Below are 15,931 nucleotides of genomic sequence, written 5' to 3'. Positions count from 1 at the left end.
GAGATGAGGTAATGGTGATGATGATGGTGAGGGACATGAGGTAATGATGATGGTGAGGGACATGAGGTAATGATGATGGTGGGGGACTTGAGGTAATGATGATGGTTGGGGACATGAGGTAATGATGATGATGGTGGGAGACATGAGGTAATGGTGATGATGATGGTGAGGGACATGAGGTAATGATGATGGTGAGGGACATGAGGTAATGATGATGGTGAGGGACATGAGGTAATGATGATGGTGAGGGACATGAGGTAATGATGATGGTGAGGGACATGAGGTAATGATGATGGTGGGGGACTTGAGGTAATGATGATGGTTGGGGACATGAGGTAATGATGATGATGGTGGGAGACATGAGGTAATGGTGATGATGATGGTGAGGGACATGAGGTAATGATGATGGTGAGGGACATGAGGTAATGATGATGGTTGGGGACATGAGGTAATGATGATGATGGTGGGGGACATGAGGTAATGATGATGATGGTGGGGGAGATGAGGTAATGATGGTGGAGGAGAATAGGTATTTATGATAGTGGGGGAGATGAGGTAATGATGATGGTGGGGGAGAAGAGATGATAATGATGGTGGGGGAGATGAGGTAATGATGATGATGGTGGGGGAGATGAGGTAATGATGGTGGAGGAGAATAGGTATTTATGATGGTGGGGGAGATGAGGTAATGATGATGATGGTGGGGGAGATGAGGGGATGATGATGATGATGATGGTGAGGGACATGAGGTAATGATAATGGTGGGGGACATGAGGTAATGATGATGATGGTCAGGGAGATGAGGTGATGATGGTGGTGGGGGAGATGAAGGACAGGGGGAGAGATGATGAGGATGATGAGAGGGAGAGATGATTATGATGGGGAGGGGGAGAGATGATTATGATGGGGAGAGATGAGGAGGGGGAGAGATGAGGGATGATACGAGGCAGGATTAGGGAGAGAATGGGGGAGGGAAAAAAAATTGCAGTCAGTATTAATATTAATGGGGCCTGGAAATAGTTTTTTGCCCGGGGGCCCGCACACGTCTAGCTATGCCACTGCTATCACTATCACTGAATCATTAACAGTGTGCCATTGTGTACACTGTATGTGTGCATATATCAGTTTGAGTGGCAGTGTATCACTGTATATTTGGGTGCAGTTTATCACTGTGTTTGTTCCAGTGTTAGTGTGTATCAGTGTAATATTGTCTATCAGTGAATCACAGTGTATATACCAGTGTTAATGTGTATCAGTTTCAGTGTATCACTGTGTTTGTATCAGTGTTAATGTGTATTGGTATATTATTGTGTATGTACCAGTGTTAGTGTGTATCAGTTTCAGTGTATCACTGTTTGTATCATTGTTAGTGTGTATCAGTGTATCATTATGTATGTACCAGAGTTATTGTGTATCAGTGTATCACTGTGTTTGTATCGGTATATTATTGTGTATGTACCAGTGTTAGTGTGTATCAGTTTCAGTGTATCACTGAGTTTGTATCAGTGTTAGTGTGTATCAGTCTATCACTGTGTTTGTATCAGTATATCACTGTTTGTATCAGTGTTAGTGTGTATCGTTGTGTTTGTATCAGTGTTAGTGTGTATCAGTACATCACTGTGTTTGTATCAGTGTTAGTGTGTATCAGTGTATCGCTGTGTTTGTATCAGTATATCACTGTTTGTATCGCTGTGTTTGTATCAGTGTATCACTGAGTTTGTATCAGTGTTAGTGTGTATCAGTATATCACTGTGTTTGTATCAGTGTGTCGCTGTGTTTGTATCAGTGTATCACTGTGTGTATCACTGTATCGCTGTGTTTGTATCAGCGTTTATAGTTAGGTGCTACGGCGATGCGCCCGCGTGACATCAGCTGTCGCCGCTGTAATAGTGATTCCTGCTTATAGTGCAGGAGAAAAGATTGGGTGACCAGGGGGTGTGGCAGAGGCGTGGCCGTGAACGTTTCGCCCTCATTGGCTGTGCCGCTGACGTCATACAGCGATCGCTGAAGAAGTCAAAATCCTTTGACTACCACCGACCATGTGATGTCAGCCACGATGGACTGCATGGACTTGCTACGGCACTGCGCAACGTTGCTGTAGCCAGTACTATAAACGCAGCCTTAGTGTGTATCGGTGTATCAGTTTCCGTATATCACTGTGTTTGTATCAGTGTATCAATGTGTTTGTAGAGTGTTAGTGTGTATTAGTGTATTATTGTGTATATACCAGTATTATTGTGTATCATTGTGTTTGTATCAGTGTTAGTGTGATCAGTGTCAATGTATCACTGTGTTTGTATCTGTGTTAGTGTATTTCAGTGTATCACTGTGTTTGTATCAGTGTTATTGTGTATCAGTGTATCAGTTTCAGTGTATCACTGTGTTTGTATCTGTGTTAGTGTGTATCAGTATATCACTGTGCTTGTATCAGTGTTAGTGTGTATCGGTGTAGCAGTTTCAGTGTATCACTGTGTTTGTATCTGTGGTAGTGTGTATCGGTTTCAGTGTATCAGTATATATACACAGTACATATATACAGTATATAGTATGTGCAACAAGCAAATTCTATAAGGTATGAATTGAATGAAAATCCCCATAGACTTCAATAGAGATTTTCGACTGAAGTCACAATTGACTGCTTTGCACTATATAGAATTAGATCCCTAAGTGTCAGTGTGTATGTGAGTGTGAGTGTGTGTGCGCGCGCGTGTGCGCATGTGCATCAGTTTCAGTGTATGTATTGGTATCTGTGTGTATCACACACTCTATTCTCCTCCTCACTTTTAAAGCTTTATACTCTTCTGCCCCTCCTTACATCTCAGCCCTAATTTCTCGCTATACACCATCCCGAGGGATGTCTTCTCTCTACCCCCTTTGTATCTAAAGCCCTCTCCCACCTTAAACCTTTCTCACTGACTGCCCCGCACCTCTGGAATGCTCTTCCCCTCAATATCCAACCAGCACCCTCTCTATCCACCTTTAAGACCAACCTTAAAACACACCTGCTTAAGGAAGCATATGAGTAGCTCCATGGCTGATACTTTACACCTCATACATAAAGCTTGGCCCCTTGCAGACGCACTTACCAGAATGCCCTCCTACTGTCTCTGTACCTTCTTCCTACCAACCAATTAGACTGTAAGCTCTTCGGAGCAGTGAATACTTTTCCTAAATGTTACTTTTATGTCTGAAGCACTTCTTCCCTTCATGTGTTATTTATATTATTTGTTATTTATGATTGTTACATGTATTACTGCTGTGAAGCACCATGTACATTAATGGCGCTATATAAATAGACAACATCAGTGTCTATGACTATGTATCTGTATGTATGTGTGTGCATCAGTGTATGTACAGTATCTATGTATGTACAGTATGTAAGTGTGGGCATCAGTGTGTGAGAGTATGGTTATCCGTGTTGAGTATGTACAGTATGTGTGTATCAGTATGTGTGTATATATCAATGTGTATGAATATGTATCTGTGTCATTAAAAGTATGTCTTTGTATGTGGCTATGTCTGTATATCTGTGTTTATCAGTGTGTGTATCAATGTCTGCGAGTATGAATCTGTGGGCATCAGGGTGTGTGAGTATGTGTATCTGTGTTGAGTATGTATCTGTGTGTGTGTATGTGTTAATATGTATGTGTGTGTATCCGTGTGTGTGAGTAGATATCAGAGTGTATCAGTGTGTGAGTATTGGGATACAATCACTGTCTCTAGGTGCTGGAATAGGGCAGCTATGGGACTTTCCATTCTACAGAGAGTTACTTCCCCTAGAAAAGCCAACAGCAGCTGCAAACTAATTGAGCGGGCTAAACTCCTGATTTCACATGGAGTTTTAAGAGTCAGGAAGTGACTACACAGAGAGAGAGACTGCTGTTCCCAGGGAAGGGGGACAGAGAAGAGTTCTCCCCAGCTGTGGAAGCTGGCACAGTCCTCTAGGCTCTCTGGAAGGTGGTGGCGGAGCCTGCTGGGACTGCCTGGGTTGTTAATCCCAGGAAGAAGAAAGGACGAGAGACCGTGCTGAAGCGGGGATGCCCTGTCCTTAACATTGGACTTACAGAGGAGAGATTCTCTGAGCTCTCGTGGGGCTGAGCTCCCCTAGGAAGTAAGGACGTGAGACCTTGCTGAAGTGGGGACATCTGGTCCATAAGCTTGGAATAACAGATAAGAGAAACACTATATTGCTGTGTGCAGAGACTGTATATGTTTAGCTATAATAGTACCTGTTTTGGGGTGGTAACCAGCTTAGCTGTCCATCCAGTTAGTAAGGGTTGAAGCTGCATGTATAGTTAGTCTCCTAAGAGGAGTAGGCATTTATTTTATGATTTGTTTTTTACTTAAAGGGACAGTGGGCCTATTAGTGTATTAGTTATCCCTGTAAATAAACCCCATATAGAGAAATACTATGTTTCCTGCCTTAATCTGAGACATAAGATTCTACGCTGTGACAGAGACATCACAGTATGTATCTGTGTATGTGTGTGAGCATGTATCAGTGTGTACGTATGTATCACTGTGTATCTGTGTGAGTATGTATATGTGTGTGTATATCAGTGTTTCTGAGTATGTAGCTGTGTGTATCAGTGTATGAGTATGTATCTGTGTGTGTATGTGAGTATGTATCAGTGGGTGTGAGTATATATCTGTGTGTATCAGCGTGTGAGTATGTATCTGTCTGTGTGAGTATGTATTTGTGTGTATATCAGTGTGTATAAGTATCTTTCTGTGTATATCAGTGTGTATGAGTATCTTTCTGTGTATCAGTGTTTGTATGTATCTGTGTGTATGTATCAGTGTGTGAGTATGTATCTGTGTGTGTATGTATCAGTGTGTGAGTATGTATCTGTGTGTATGTATCAGTGTGTATATCAGTGTGTGTGAGTATGTATCTGTGTGTGTATGTATCTGTGTATATCAGTGTGTGTGAGTATGTATCTGTGTGTGTATGTATCTGTGTATATCAAATGTGTATGAGTATCTTTCTGTGTGTCAGTGTGTGTATGTATCTGTGTGTATGTATCAGTGTGTATATCAGTGTATGTGTGTATGTATCTGTGTGTATATCAGTGTGTGTGAGTATGTATCTGTGTGTGTATGTATCTGTGTGTATCAGTGTGTGTATATGTATCTGTGTGTATGTATCAGTGTGTGAGAGTATGTATCTGTGTGTATGTATCAGTGTGTATATGTATCTGTGTGTATGTATCAGTGTGTGTGTATGTATCTGTGTGTATGTATCAGTGTATATCAGTGTGTGTGAGTATGTATCTTTGTGTATCAGTGTGTGTGAGTATGTATCTGTGTGTGTATATATCTGTGTGTATCTGTGTGTGTGTGTGTATTTGTGTGTGTGTATGTATCTGTGTGTATGTATCAGTGTGTGAGTATATCTGTGTGTGTATGTATCAGTGTGTGAGTATGTATCTGTGTGTATGTATCAGTGTGTATATCAGTGTGTGTGAGTATGTATCTGTGTGTGTATGTATCTGTGTATATCAGTGTGTGTGAGTATGTATCTGTGTGTGTATGTATCTGTGTATATCAGTGTGTATGAGTATCTTTCTGTGTGTCAGTGTGTGTATGTATCTGTGTGTATGTATCAGTGTGTATATCAGTGTATGTGTGTATGTATCTGTGTGTATATCAGTGTGTGTGAGTATGTATCTGTGTGTGTATGTATCTGTGTGTATCAGTGTGTGTATATGTATCTGTGTGTATGTATCAGTGTGTGTGAGTATGTATCTGTGTGTATGTATCAGTGTGTGTATGTATCTGTGTGTATGCATCAGTGTGTGAGAGTATGTATCTGTGTGTATGTATCAGTGTGTATATGTATCTGTGTGTATGTATCAGTGTGTGTGTATGTATCTGTGTGTATGTATCAGTGTATATCAGTGTGTGTGAGTATGTATCTTTGTGTATCAGTGTGTGTGAGTATGTATCTGTGTGTGTATATATCTGTGTGTATCTGTGTGTGTGTGTGTGTATTTGTGTGTGTGTATGTATCTGTGTGTATGTATCAGTGTGTGTGAGTATGTATCTGTGTGTATGTATCAGTGTGTGTGTATATATCTGTGTGTATCTGTGTGTGTGTGTATTTGTGTGTGTGTGTGTATCTGTGTGTATGTATCAGTGTGTGTGAGTATGTATCTGTGTGTATGTATCAGTGTGTGTGAGTATGTATCTGTGTGTGTATGTATCAGTGTGTGTGAGTATGTATCTGTGTGTATGTATCAGTGTGTGTGTATATATCTGTGTGTATCTGTGTGTGTGTGTATTTGTGTGTGTGTGTATCTGTGTGTATGTATCAGTGTGTGTGAGTATGTATCTGTGTGTATGTATCAGTGTGTGTGTATGTATCAGTGTGTGTGTATGTATCAGTGTGTATATCAGTGTGTGTGAGTATGTATCTGTGTGTATCAGTGTGTGTGAGTATATATCTGTGTGTGTATGTATTTGTGTGTATCAGTGTGTATCAGTGTATGTGAGCAGGGCCGCCGATGGGGGAGACAGAAGGGACAAGTGTCCCGGGCCCGGTGGCGGAAGGTGTCCCGGTGGCCAGACAGAGCAGTTGCCGCCAGGCCCTGGCTCTCCCCACCTGCAGGCCTCTTCCTCTCTCTCTGTCTCACTCCGGGCCCTCTGATGTCAGCACGCGACGGGCCTCTCTGACATCGGCGCTCTGGAAGTAAGCTTGGGCCAGCCCGGCACCTGTTGAAGTAAGAGGGCCCGGCATGGGACAGAGAGAGGAAGAGGTCTGCAGGTGGGGAGAGCCGGGGCCCGGCGGCAACTGCTCTGTCTGGCCACCGGGCCTCCCCGGCAATCAACCCCCGACAGTCACCCCCCGGCAGACACCCCCCTGCCTGACCATACCCAAGGTAAGTCTATTTTTTATATGTATTTGGGTGGGAGTATTTTTATATGTGTTTGAGTGGGAGTATTTTTATATGTATTTGGGTGGGAGTATTTTTATATGTATTTGGGTGGGAGTATTTTTATATTTATTTGGGTGGGAGTATTTTTATATGTATTTGGGTGGGAGTATTTTTTATATGTATTTGGGTGGGAGTATTTTTTATATGTATTTGGGTGGGAGTATTTTTTATATGTATTTGGGTGGGAGTATTTTTATATGTATTTGGGTGGGAGTATTTTTATATGTATTTGGGTGGGAGTATTTTTATATGTATTTGGGTGGGAGTATTTTTATATGTATTTGGGTGGGAGTATTTTTATATGTATTTGGGTGGGAGTATTTTTATATGTATTGTTTTTTTTTTTTAAATATGCATTGTTTTTTTGTTTTTTTTTAATATGCATTGGGGTCTTTTTTTAGATGCATTGGAGTCTTTTATAGATGTATTTGGGGGGGGAGTGAGAGGAGAGAGGGGGAGAGTGAGGAAAAGAGGGAGTAAGAGTGAGACACAGGGGAGACAAATACATGTGAGGCGGGGGGGAGGGGCAGGGATTGCAGGAGTGAGAGGTGACACGGAGGGGAGAAATTCATGGAAAGAGGTAGGGAAATAGAGGGGGCCCACAAGGTTTGACATGGGGGGGGGGATCGTGAGGTGTGAAATGGGGCTCACAACACTGCCGACAGGGGGGGGGGGGGAGGGCGGTCAGTCAGAACTGTAGTCCTGGACCACGGGAAATCTGTCTGCATCCCTGTGTGTGATTATGTATCTGTGTGTATCAGTGTGTGAATATTTATCTGTGTGTATCGGTGTGTATCAGTGTGTGAGTATGTATCTGTATGTATCAGTGTGTGAATATGTATCTGCGTGTATCGGTGTTTATCAGTGTGTGAGTATGTATCAGTGTGTGAATATGTATCTGCGTGTATCGGTGTGTATCAGTGTGTGAGTATGTATCAGTGTGTGAATATGTATCTGCGTGTATCGGTGTGTATCAGTGTGTGAATATGTATCTGCGTGAATCGGTGTGCGAGTAGCTATCTTTGTGTGGGTGTATGTATCTCTGTGTATCAGTATGTGAGTATGTATCTGTGTATCAGCCTGTGTGAGTACGTATCTGTGTGTATCAGTGTGTGAGAAAATGTACTGTATATGTATTTGTGTGAGTATGTATCAGTCTGTGAGTATGTATCTGTGTGTATCAGGGTGTGAATATGTATCTGTGTGAGTATGTATCTGTGTATCAGTCTGTGTGAGTACGTATCTGTGTGTATCAGTGTGTGAGAAAATGTACTGTATCTACATGTATGTGTGTGAGTATGTATCAGTGTGTGTGTGTGTGTGTGTGTGTGTGTGTGTGTGTGTGTGTGTGTGTGTGTGTGTGTGTGTGTGCGTATTAGTGTGTGAGTACATATATGTGTGTATCAGTGTGTGTTAGTATGTACTGTATCTATATGTGTGTGACAGATGGCCACAGATGGCTGCCAGCCCTCTCGAACTACCAATTTACGTTGAAGTATAAACCGGGACCACTGAACATCAGAGCCGATGCTCTGTCCAGAAGACCGAGACTGAGTACCACACCGGACGACGGCCTCTGGGAAGAAATCACTGGATTGGGGATACGGGCCATGTGCTCGACTGCAGCCATCATGGAAGACAAAGTGGCCTTCTCAGAACTGAGGGTTGCAGACTCCCTGCGATGCCAATCCATGGCTCTCCCTGCCGCCTATTGCCATACAGATGGCATGAATGTCACCTCAGATAAAATCATCCCATGGAAAGAACTGGTACTGTACCAGATGCGGAATCCCGTGGCTGGAGCTATCCGCTAAACCATTCAGCAGGAGAAGCCCTCATTGGTGAAACGTGATCCCGACACGGTCGCTGTAATAATGCGTGACTGGGACAAATTTGAAATCGACATGGGTCTACTCTATCGGGTGGTTCAATACCATAACCACCCGGGTAGAAGGCAACTGGTTCTACCCAGGAACCTACAGCATATGGTCCTATGATCACTACACGATGACCATGGGCACCTTGGAGTAGATAAGACCTTCGGTCTAATATGAGACCGGTTCTTCTGGCCCTGGATGAAGGAAATCGGTGGAACACCATTGCTGCAGATGCTCAAGGTGTATACAGCGGAAGACATTGCCTACCAGAGCAGCTCTAATGGCCCATCTGAAGAGCTTGGGCCCTCTAGACCTGGTGTGCATGGACTTATGTATTGAGCCAGACTCAAGGGGCATTGGAAACGTACTAGTGATCACAGACCACTACACCCGTTACGCCAAAGCCTTTCCAACTAAAGACCAGAAGGCCATTACGGTGGCCAAGATATTATGGGAACGATATTTTGTGCATTACGGGCTTCCAAATCGCCTACACTCGGATCAAGGGCGGGATTTTGAAAGTAAGCTCATCCACGAATTGCTGAGGCTACTCAATATCGACAAGTCTCGAACAACTCCTTACCATTCGGAGGGGGATGCTCTACCCGAGAGGTTCAACCAGACCCTCCTCAACATGCTCGGCATGCTCAAAGTCTCTCAGAAGACGAGTGTGTGTGTGTGTGTGTGTGTGTGTGTGTGTGTGTGTGTGTGTGTGTGTGTGTGTAGGAATTAGTATCAGTGCTACTGTAACCCCTTTGCTGCCAGGCCCCTGTGAATGCTCAAGCACAGTACTACTGCTTTTTGGCGCACTGCCTACTTTGCATTGTAAGAGCAGGACTGGATGCAGGAAGAGATAAAGGGACTGTCCTGAGCCTCTCTAGGTTGACAGCTCCACCCCGCAGAGATCTGGGTTACTGGGTCAGATTGTCATGTTTGCTAGCGGCAGGATGAGTCTCCTCCAATGATACTTTCAAAACAAGGGACCAAGAAGAAAAAACCCCAGAGGGATTAAAATTCCCAGCAGTCCCTCCCAGAGAGAAGAGACTCATCCTCAGAGAGCCGGGATGGAGGGAGAGGGAGAAACAGAGAGAAAAAGGAGGGGGGGGGGGGGAGGATGAGGAAGGGGAAGAAAAAATTAAAGGAGAGGGACAGAGAAAAAAGAAATCGAGATAGAGGCAGAAAGATGGTGAATGAGTTGGAAGTACCAATAATGGAATGATACATGTATCCAGATCCGAATATCTTATGCTCTTATATTTGGTACCCAGAGACCTACATAGGCCTCAAGGTCAGAGAAACACACATTGGATTTACAATAAACGGAAAGAGCCCAGCTGGCAACGCCTTCTCTGCCATGTTTTAGCAGTGGCTCCATGATTTAGCCCCTTGTATGCCACAGGGGCATAGAACGGATGACGGCAGTATGGGTTAATTGGGGCTGACCCTATACCCCCCACAACTAAACATGTCACTGTCATTAGGTCACTTGGGTTCTCCATGGAACTGACTGTTTAACCCACAAGTCACTGTCATTAGGACACTTTGCTCCACCATTGGACGGATCCTTCACCCTATTAAAGTCAGTGTCATCAAGTAACTTTGCTCCACAATGGGACTGGACCTTTAACCTATTAAACACATCACTGACATTAGTTCACTTGGGTCCTACATGGGACAGACCCTTTAAAGGAGGTTTAATTACACTATATGGCAAAATATTCTGTGCCCTAGTTAAAGAGGTTGGCAAATCCTAAACGCCTCTCTAGCAACACAGCTCTGTTTAGTATCTGTGCAAACGCCACATTAACCCCATCACTGCCAGTGAGGTCAGCCATGCAACACATCAATTACACAAATGTACTTTAATAGGATCACCCCCTTACACGCATCAGTTACCCCTATGCACATTAATAGGATCAAGTAGAAAAAGTGGAATGGAAGAAGTTAATAGGATCACACATCAGTTGCCCTATAGGCTACTATAAACCTATGAGCTGCCCCCATAGACTTTAATAGGATCACCTTCTTGTGCACAGTTGTCCCCATAGACTTCAGAACACAAATCAGCTATCCCCATAGGCTTTAATAGGATCACCCTAATATACACATCAAGTACAAGTAGATACTTTTATATCATCACCCTTTCGCACATATAATAGGATCAATCACTTCTACACATCATTTACACCCACAAACATTTGCAGTAGTATCACCCTAAATCTGAATACTCACACAAGTAAATCAATGCCCCTCTACCACCAAGGTGAAAGTGTATTAAGATGACAATCTATTCCTGCATAGGATACCACTACCTCAAAAGGGACACAACAGTCAAAAACAATGTTTTTTCGCTTCAGCAGCCTTCGATTTTAGTTAAAAAGCCAAGGACAACAACAAAAAGCTAAATACCTAAAAAAAAAATAAAAAAAATTAAAGATATTAGGATTAAGACAAGTTATGCTTTAACTCACCTCTCATGGTGATTTTAGGATGGGTATATTTCCAACATTAATAGAATCTGGAGTGCAGCTGTGAAATCCTGAGGTTCTGGATTAGTGGGTCGATTCTTCCTTGAATAGGATCTGGGTGTCAGGGCTGATAAACTGGAGTTGAGTCAGTCCTTTTTTTTCGGTTTTGATGCTCCCAGTTTAATTGGATCTTGAGAGCAGGCATCAAATCTTATGGTCTCGCTAATAAGATCGGTCCTTTTAGGATGCTATGTCCCCTTTCACAATAGGATCTTCAGGGTGGGTGTGAAGTCCTTGGTGTTGATAAGTGCGGGCTACCCTACTGCCCGCACATGTAATATCATCAGGATAGTAGATATGAATTCCTGGGTAATAGGGTCAGTCCTTTGAAGTGTTTGAAGTCATGGGTCCTGATTAGTGGCGTCTATCCTCCTGCCCCCTCATTTGATAGGACCAGGGTGATATATACGAATTCCTGTCTCCTAGGTAATATGGTCAGTCCTTACTAGGGTCTGATAGCACTTCAGTCGGGTTATGAGGGTGGATGTGCAGCCCCAGCCCAGTGAGTGAGGGGTGGTGGTTGTGGGGTGCTGTAGGATCTCACAGTCCCTGTGTCTGATCCAGCTCTTCTCTTCTGCCAAACTACTTTTTCCACAGCAGATGGAGCATGTGCCAATTCGCATGACATGCCCACATGGACACGCCCCCTCCTCTCTGAAGGGACACGCCCAATTCGCCTTATTAGGCAGGGACACACCCCCCAGACACTGACGGCAGAGGGACACACCCCCTGTCAGCTGTTATCCCAGTGTCCTAGCATGCTGCCTGCAGGAAAACAAACAGCTTAAAGCCTGCGTTTAAAGCAACAGGCACTGAGGCACTTAGCCATGTAACAGCTACTGCACCACTCTCTACATGTATGTATGTTTGTGTCTTTATTTATATGGCACCATTAGTGTACATAGCGCTTCGCAGCAGTAATGCACGTTACAATCATGTAAATAACAAATAATACATAAAGGGGAGAAGTGCTTCAGACATAAAAGTAACATTTAGGAAAAGGAGTCCCTGCTCCGAAGAGCTTACAATCTAATTTCAGTACCACTGATTTAACAGCAGCCAGGGAAAGCAGTTAGACATGTAACACCATTTGGTGCCAGAGGAGAACTGCTGTCTGCAGCAATATTGAAGTTACACTATCTATGTGGCTTTAGAGTTTTGTGGGACTTTAAAAGATGGCCACCATTGCCACCTGCTTCATAAGCTGACAGTAGCTACGGTATTCTTTGACCCTTATTGCGTTGCCCTGGCACTGAAGGGGCTGATGATTTGCAGATTTTGTGTATGAAAAAAAAAACTACCAAAAATCCTGAATAACAAGTCAATAATATACTGTATATATACACACACACACACACACACACACACAATACACATTTGCTTGGGAAGTTAACCAGTGGATTTTAGGATGCACTTTTAATAAAATAGGAATGTTGCAGAGATTCCCAAGCAGGCGCCATATTTGTCTGGAGTCTATCTTTGCAAGTTTGAAAAAATTGGAAGTTTAGGTTTGGGGGTAAAAAGGTGGATATTATATTTGGTAGTGTACTGTACTGTGGGATTAGGGCGTTTCCTCAACCCTATTCCATGTATATTAATATATCTCTCATAGTCCCTTAGCTGCTGTTTCAAGGTCACCCTTTGGTCTTAAAGATGTCACCCGCCAATTAAAGTGCAGTGTTTAAAAACAGTTTAACTGGCCCAATTGCCCTATACACTGAACCGATGGCAGTGGCAGGTTATGCAACCTGTTTTACAAAAATCTGACACCTAGAAGTATTTTTAAATTATGTTTTATAGTCAGTTTGTTAACATGGTGAGCTGAGACTTTGGAGAGGTTTGATCTCCCCTTGCTTCTCCCTTTTGTGTGACATGACTGTGCGCTCAACAGGAGTTTGCACAAACAAAGTCGCCCTCTCTACTCCCTCCTTATCTTTATTCTTAAGCCTCGTCCAGGGTGAGAGCGCGCTCGTTAGCGCTCGAGCGCCGTGACGTCAGGCACTCATGTTGCCCGGGGCGATTCCTGGCCAGCTAGTTGCGCGTGTGTGTGTCGGGGGCGGGCCCGTGATGTCACGTGAGTGGTTCGCCCTCATTGGCTGAACCGCGCACGTGACCAGGGCAAGCGCGACAAATAAAAAAAATTGTCTCAGCAAGCAGCTGAGTGCAGAGCGCTCCTGGGCACGTGTGTGTGTGCGCACTCAGGACAAACACATTGTCGCAATGTGTTTGACCGCACTGAGCACGAGCGTGCACGCACGCACGCTCAGCTTCACCCTGGACGCGGCCTAACAGGCCTAGAGCTTAAGTAAACACTTTGTTGACAAGTGCTCCCCATTCAGAATCCACCATGAAAAGAAAATGACTAATTCCCCAAAAATCTAAAATAGCCAACAGTCTGCATACATTAGTACAAGGAAGATAATTACATTGATAAGCTGTTCTTGTTTTTTTTGTAATCCAACAGGAATTGCACCTTTTGAGGGGATTTTGTTCCTTCATGCATCAATCATCGCTGAACCCCAAAATACTATTTATTTAGATTTGATGTCTTTTCCAACTTTCTCATGAGTATCCGCTACATTTGTGAGATACCGAGCCCTTAAAATCGTGATGGGGATGGATCAAATAGAAGCCAACCAGCATATAAAAATGCCTTTATTTGTAGGTTTATTTATCTATATTTAGCTTTATTTGGGGGACCAACACAGTGTTATAATAGTTAAGTAAGTAGTCTCTATATGCATTTTGTTTTTAGTGGGGCTTAACCCTGTAACTGCCAGAGACAAAGCAATATATAACTTAAGGAGTGGCTCAGTGAGTAAAGGCACCGGCTCTAAGAACAGTGACACTGAGTTTGCAGCAGGGGAGCCTGTTTCAGATCCCGGTATCAGCTCTCTGTGACCTTGGACAAGTCACTTTATCCCCCTGTGCCTCAGGCACAAAAAATAGATTGCATGCTCTTCGGGGAAGGTACCTGTGCCTGCCAAATTTCTATATACAGCGCCTCGTACACTGCCAGCTCTATACAATTAAAAAATACAATACTTATTATTATTATATAACTCATGCAGAGCAATGCATTGCTGGCTTCTGGCACCAAAGGGGTTTAAAGCCCGGTTCCCACTCTTGCGCATGTCAGGTTTCCCTATAGACATCAATCGGATTCCACTCTTACATGTATGTATGTATGTATGTACAGTATGTATATCTTTATTTATATAGCACAATCCAGGTACATAGCGCTTCACAGCAGTAATACACATGATATAATATAACACATAATGGGAATAAGCTCTTCAGACAGGAAAGTAACAATAGAAAAGGAGTCCCTGCCCCGAAGAGCTTACAATCTAAGTGGTGAGTAGGCAGAACTTACAGAGACAGTAGAAGGGTGTTATGGTAAGTGCATCTATAGGGGAAACATTGGTTTCCCCTATAGACATTGATAGGGTCTTACTCTTACACACCAGTTTTCCCAATAGAGATTAATGAGACCCCATTCTTACACATATCAGTTTCCCCTGTAGACATTAATGGGATCCCACTCTTACACAGTTTCCCCTATATCTATTAATTAGATGCCACTCTTTCACACATCCGTTTCCCCATTTCCCCCCAATTTAACCATTTTACTGGTTTAGGGATAGAGCCTGGAACCTCTAGTACTGGATGGGTAAAAAGTGGGAGTCTGGAACCTCTAGTACTGAATGGCTGAGGGTTACAGATCCTAAAACCTCTGGTACTGGACTGCTGAATGATACAGAGCCTGGAACCTCTAGTACTGGATGGCTAAAATGTTGGAGTCTGGAATCTCTAGTACTGGATGGCTGAGGGTTACAGAGCCGGAAACCTCGGGTACTGGATAGCTCATTGATACATATCCTAGAATGTCTAATACTGGATGGTTCATGAATACAGTGCTTGGAACTTCTAGGACTGGGAGACTCAGGTGTGCAAAACCTGAAATTTCTAGAACTGAACAGCAGAGGGATATGGGACCTGGAACTTCTAGGGCTGGACAGCTGAGGGATACTAAGCCTGTTCCTTTCTGTTCATTTTCCCTCATCTTTAATGGCCTCCCAATTCAGTTCACTTGCAAAGGGAGGCGGGGTGGGCTGGATCCATCATCCAGCCGAGATTGAGAAACCCGCAGAACAATCATTTTTCCCGAGTTCTCTGTCCCACTGACCCACTTTACAAAGAACACAGTGAAATAGTTAAAGAGTCACAAAGCTCATGTTCCAAAACAGTTTCTAACAAAAGGAGAAGAAAGGGAAGGAGAGAGAAAAAGAAAGAAAGGGAGAAAGGGAGAAAGACAGAGGAAGTAGGGAGACGAATGAGTGAAAGAAAAAAAATGAAGGCAAGCGATAGGAGGAGAGAGATTAAAGAAAAGACGGAGAGAGATGGATAGTAGAAAGAAAGGGAGAAGTAGACGTTTGTGAAAAATGATTAAAATAGGGTGAAAGGAGGGATAGAGAGAACGAATGACACACCTCCATTTAAAGGGGCATCTCAATACCTTAAAGTTAAAGAACAAATTAAAATGGTATACAATTATTTTGTTAGACAGGGAAAGCCAGAAGGAAGA

The 15,931-nt window shown here is 43.3% G+C and overlaps 1 protein-coding gene across 1 annotated transcript in view; it reads right to left on the bottom strand.

Annotated features, from left to right (window-relative positions):
* The window catches only part of LOC142501544 (nuclear receptor ROR-beta-like), a 46,587-nt gene extending 34,633 nt beyond the window's left edge, over positions 1-11,954 (bottom strand). The window contains exon 1 of the mRNA XM_075611553.1: positions 11,287-11,954. Coding sequence (XP_075467668.1) covers positions 11,287-11,293 — 7 coding nt within the window. The 5' untranslated portion in view covers positions 11,294-11,954. The remainder of the gene's footprint in view (positions 1-11,286) is intronic.
* Between the last annotated feature and the right edge of the window lie 3,977 nt (positions 11,955-15,931).

This window comes from Ascaphus truei, chromosome 8 (assembly GCF_040206685.1).
Source record: "Ascaphus truei isolate aAscTru1 chromosome 8, aAscTru1.hap1, whole genome shotgun sequence".
Taxonomy (NCBI): domain Eukaryota; kingdom Metazoa; phylum Chordata; class Amphibia; order Anura; family Ascaphidae; genus Ascaphus; species Ascaphus truei.
Note: the sequence above shows the minus strand (reverse complement) of the source record. Positions and strands in the feature narration are given on the sequence as shown.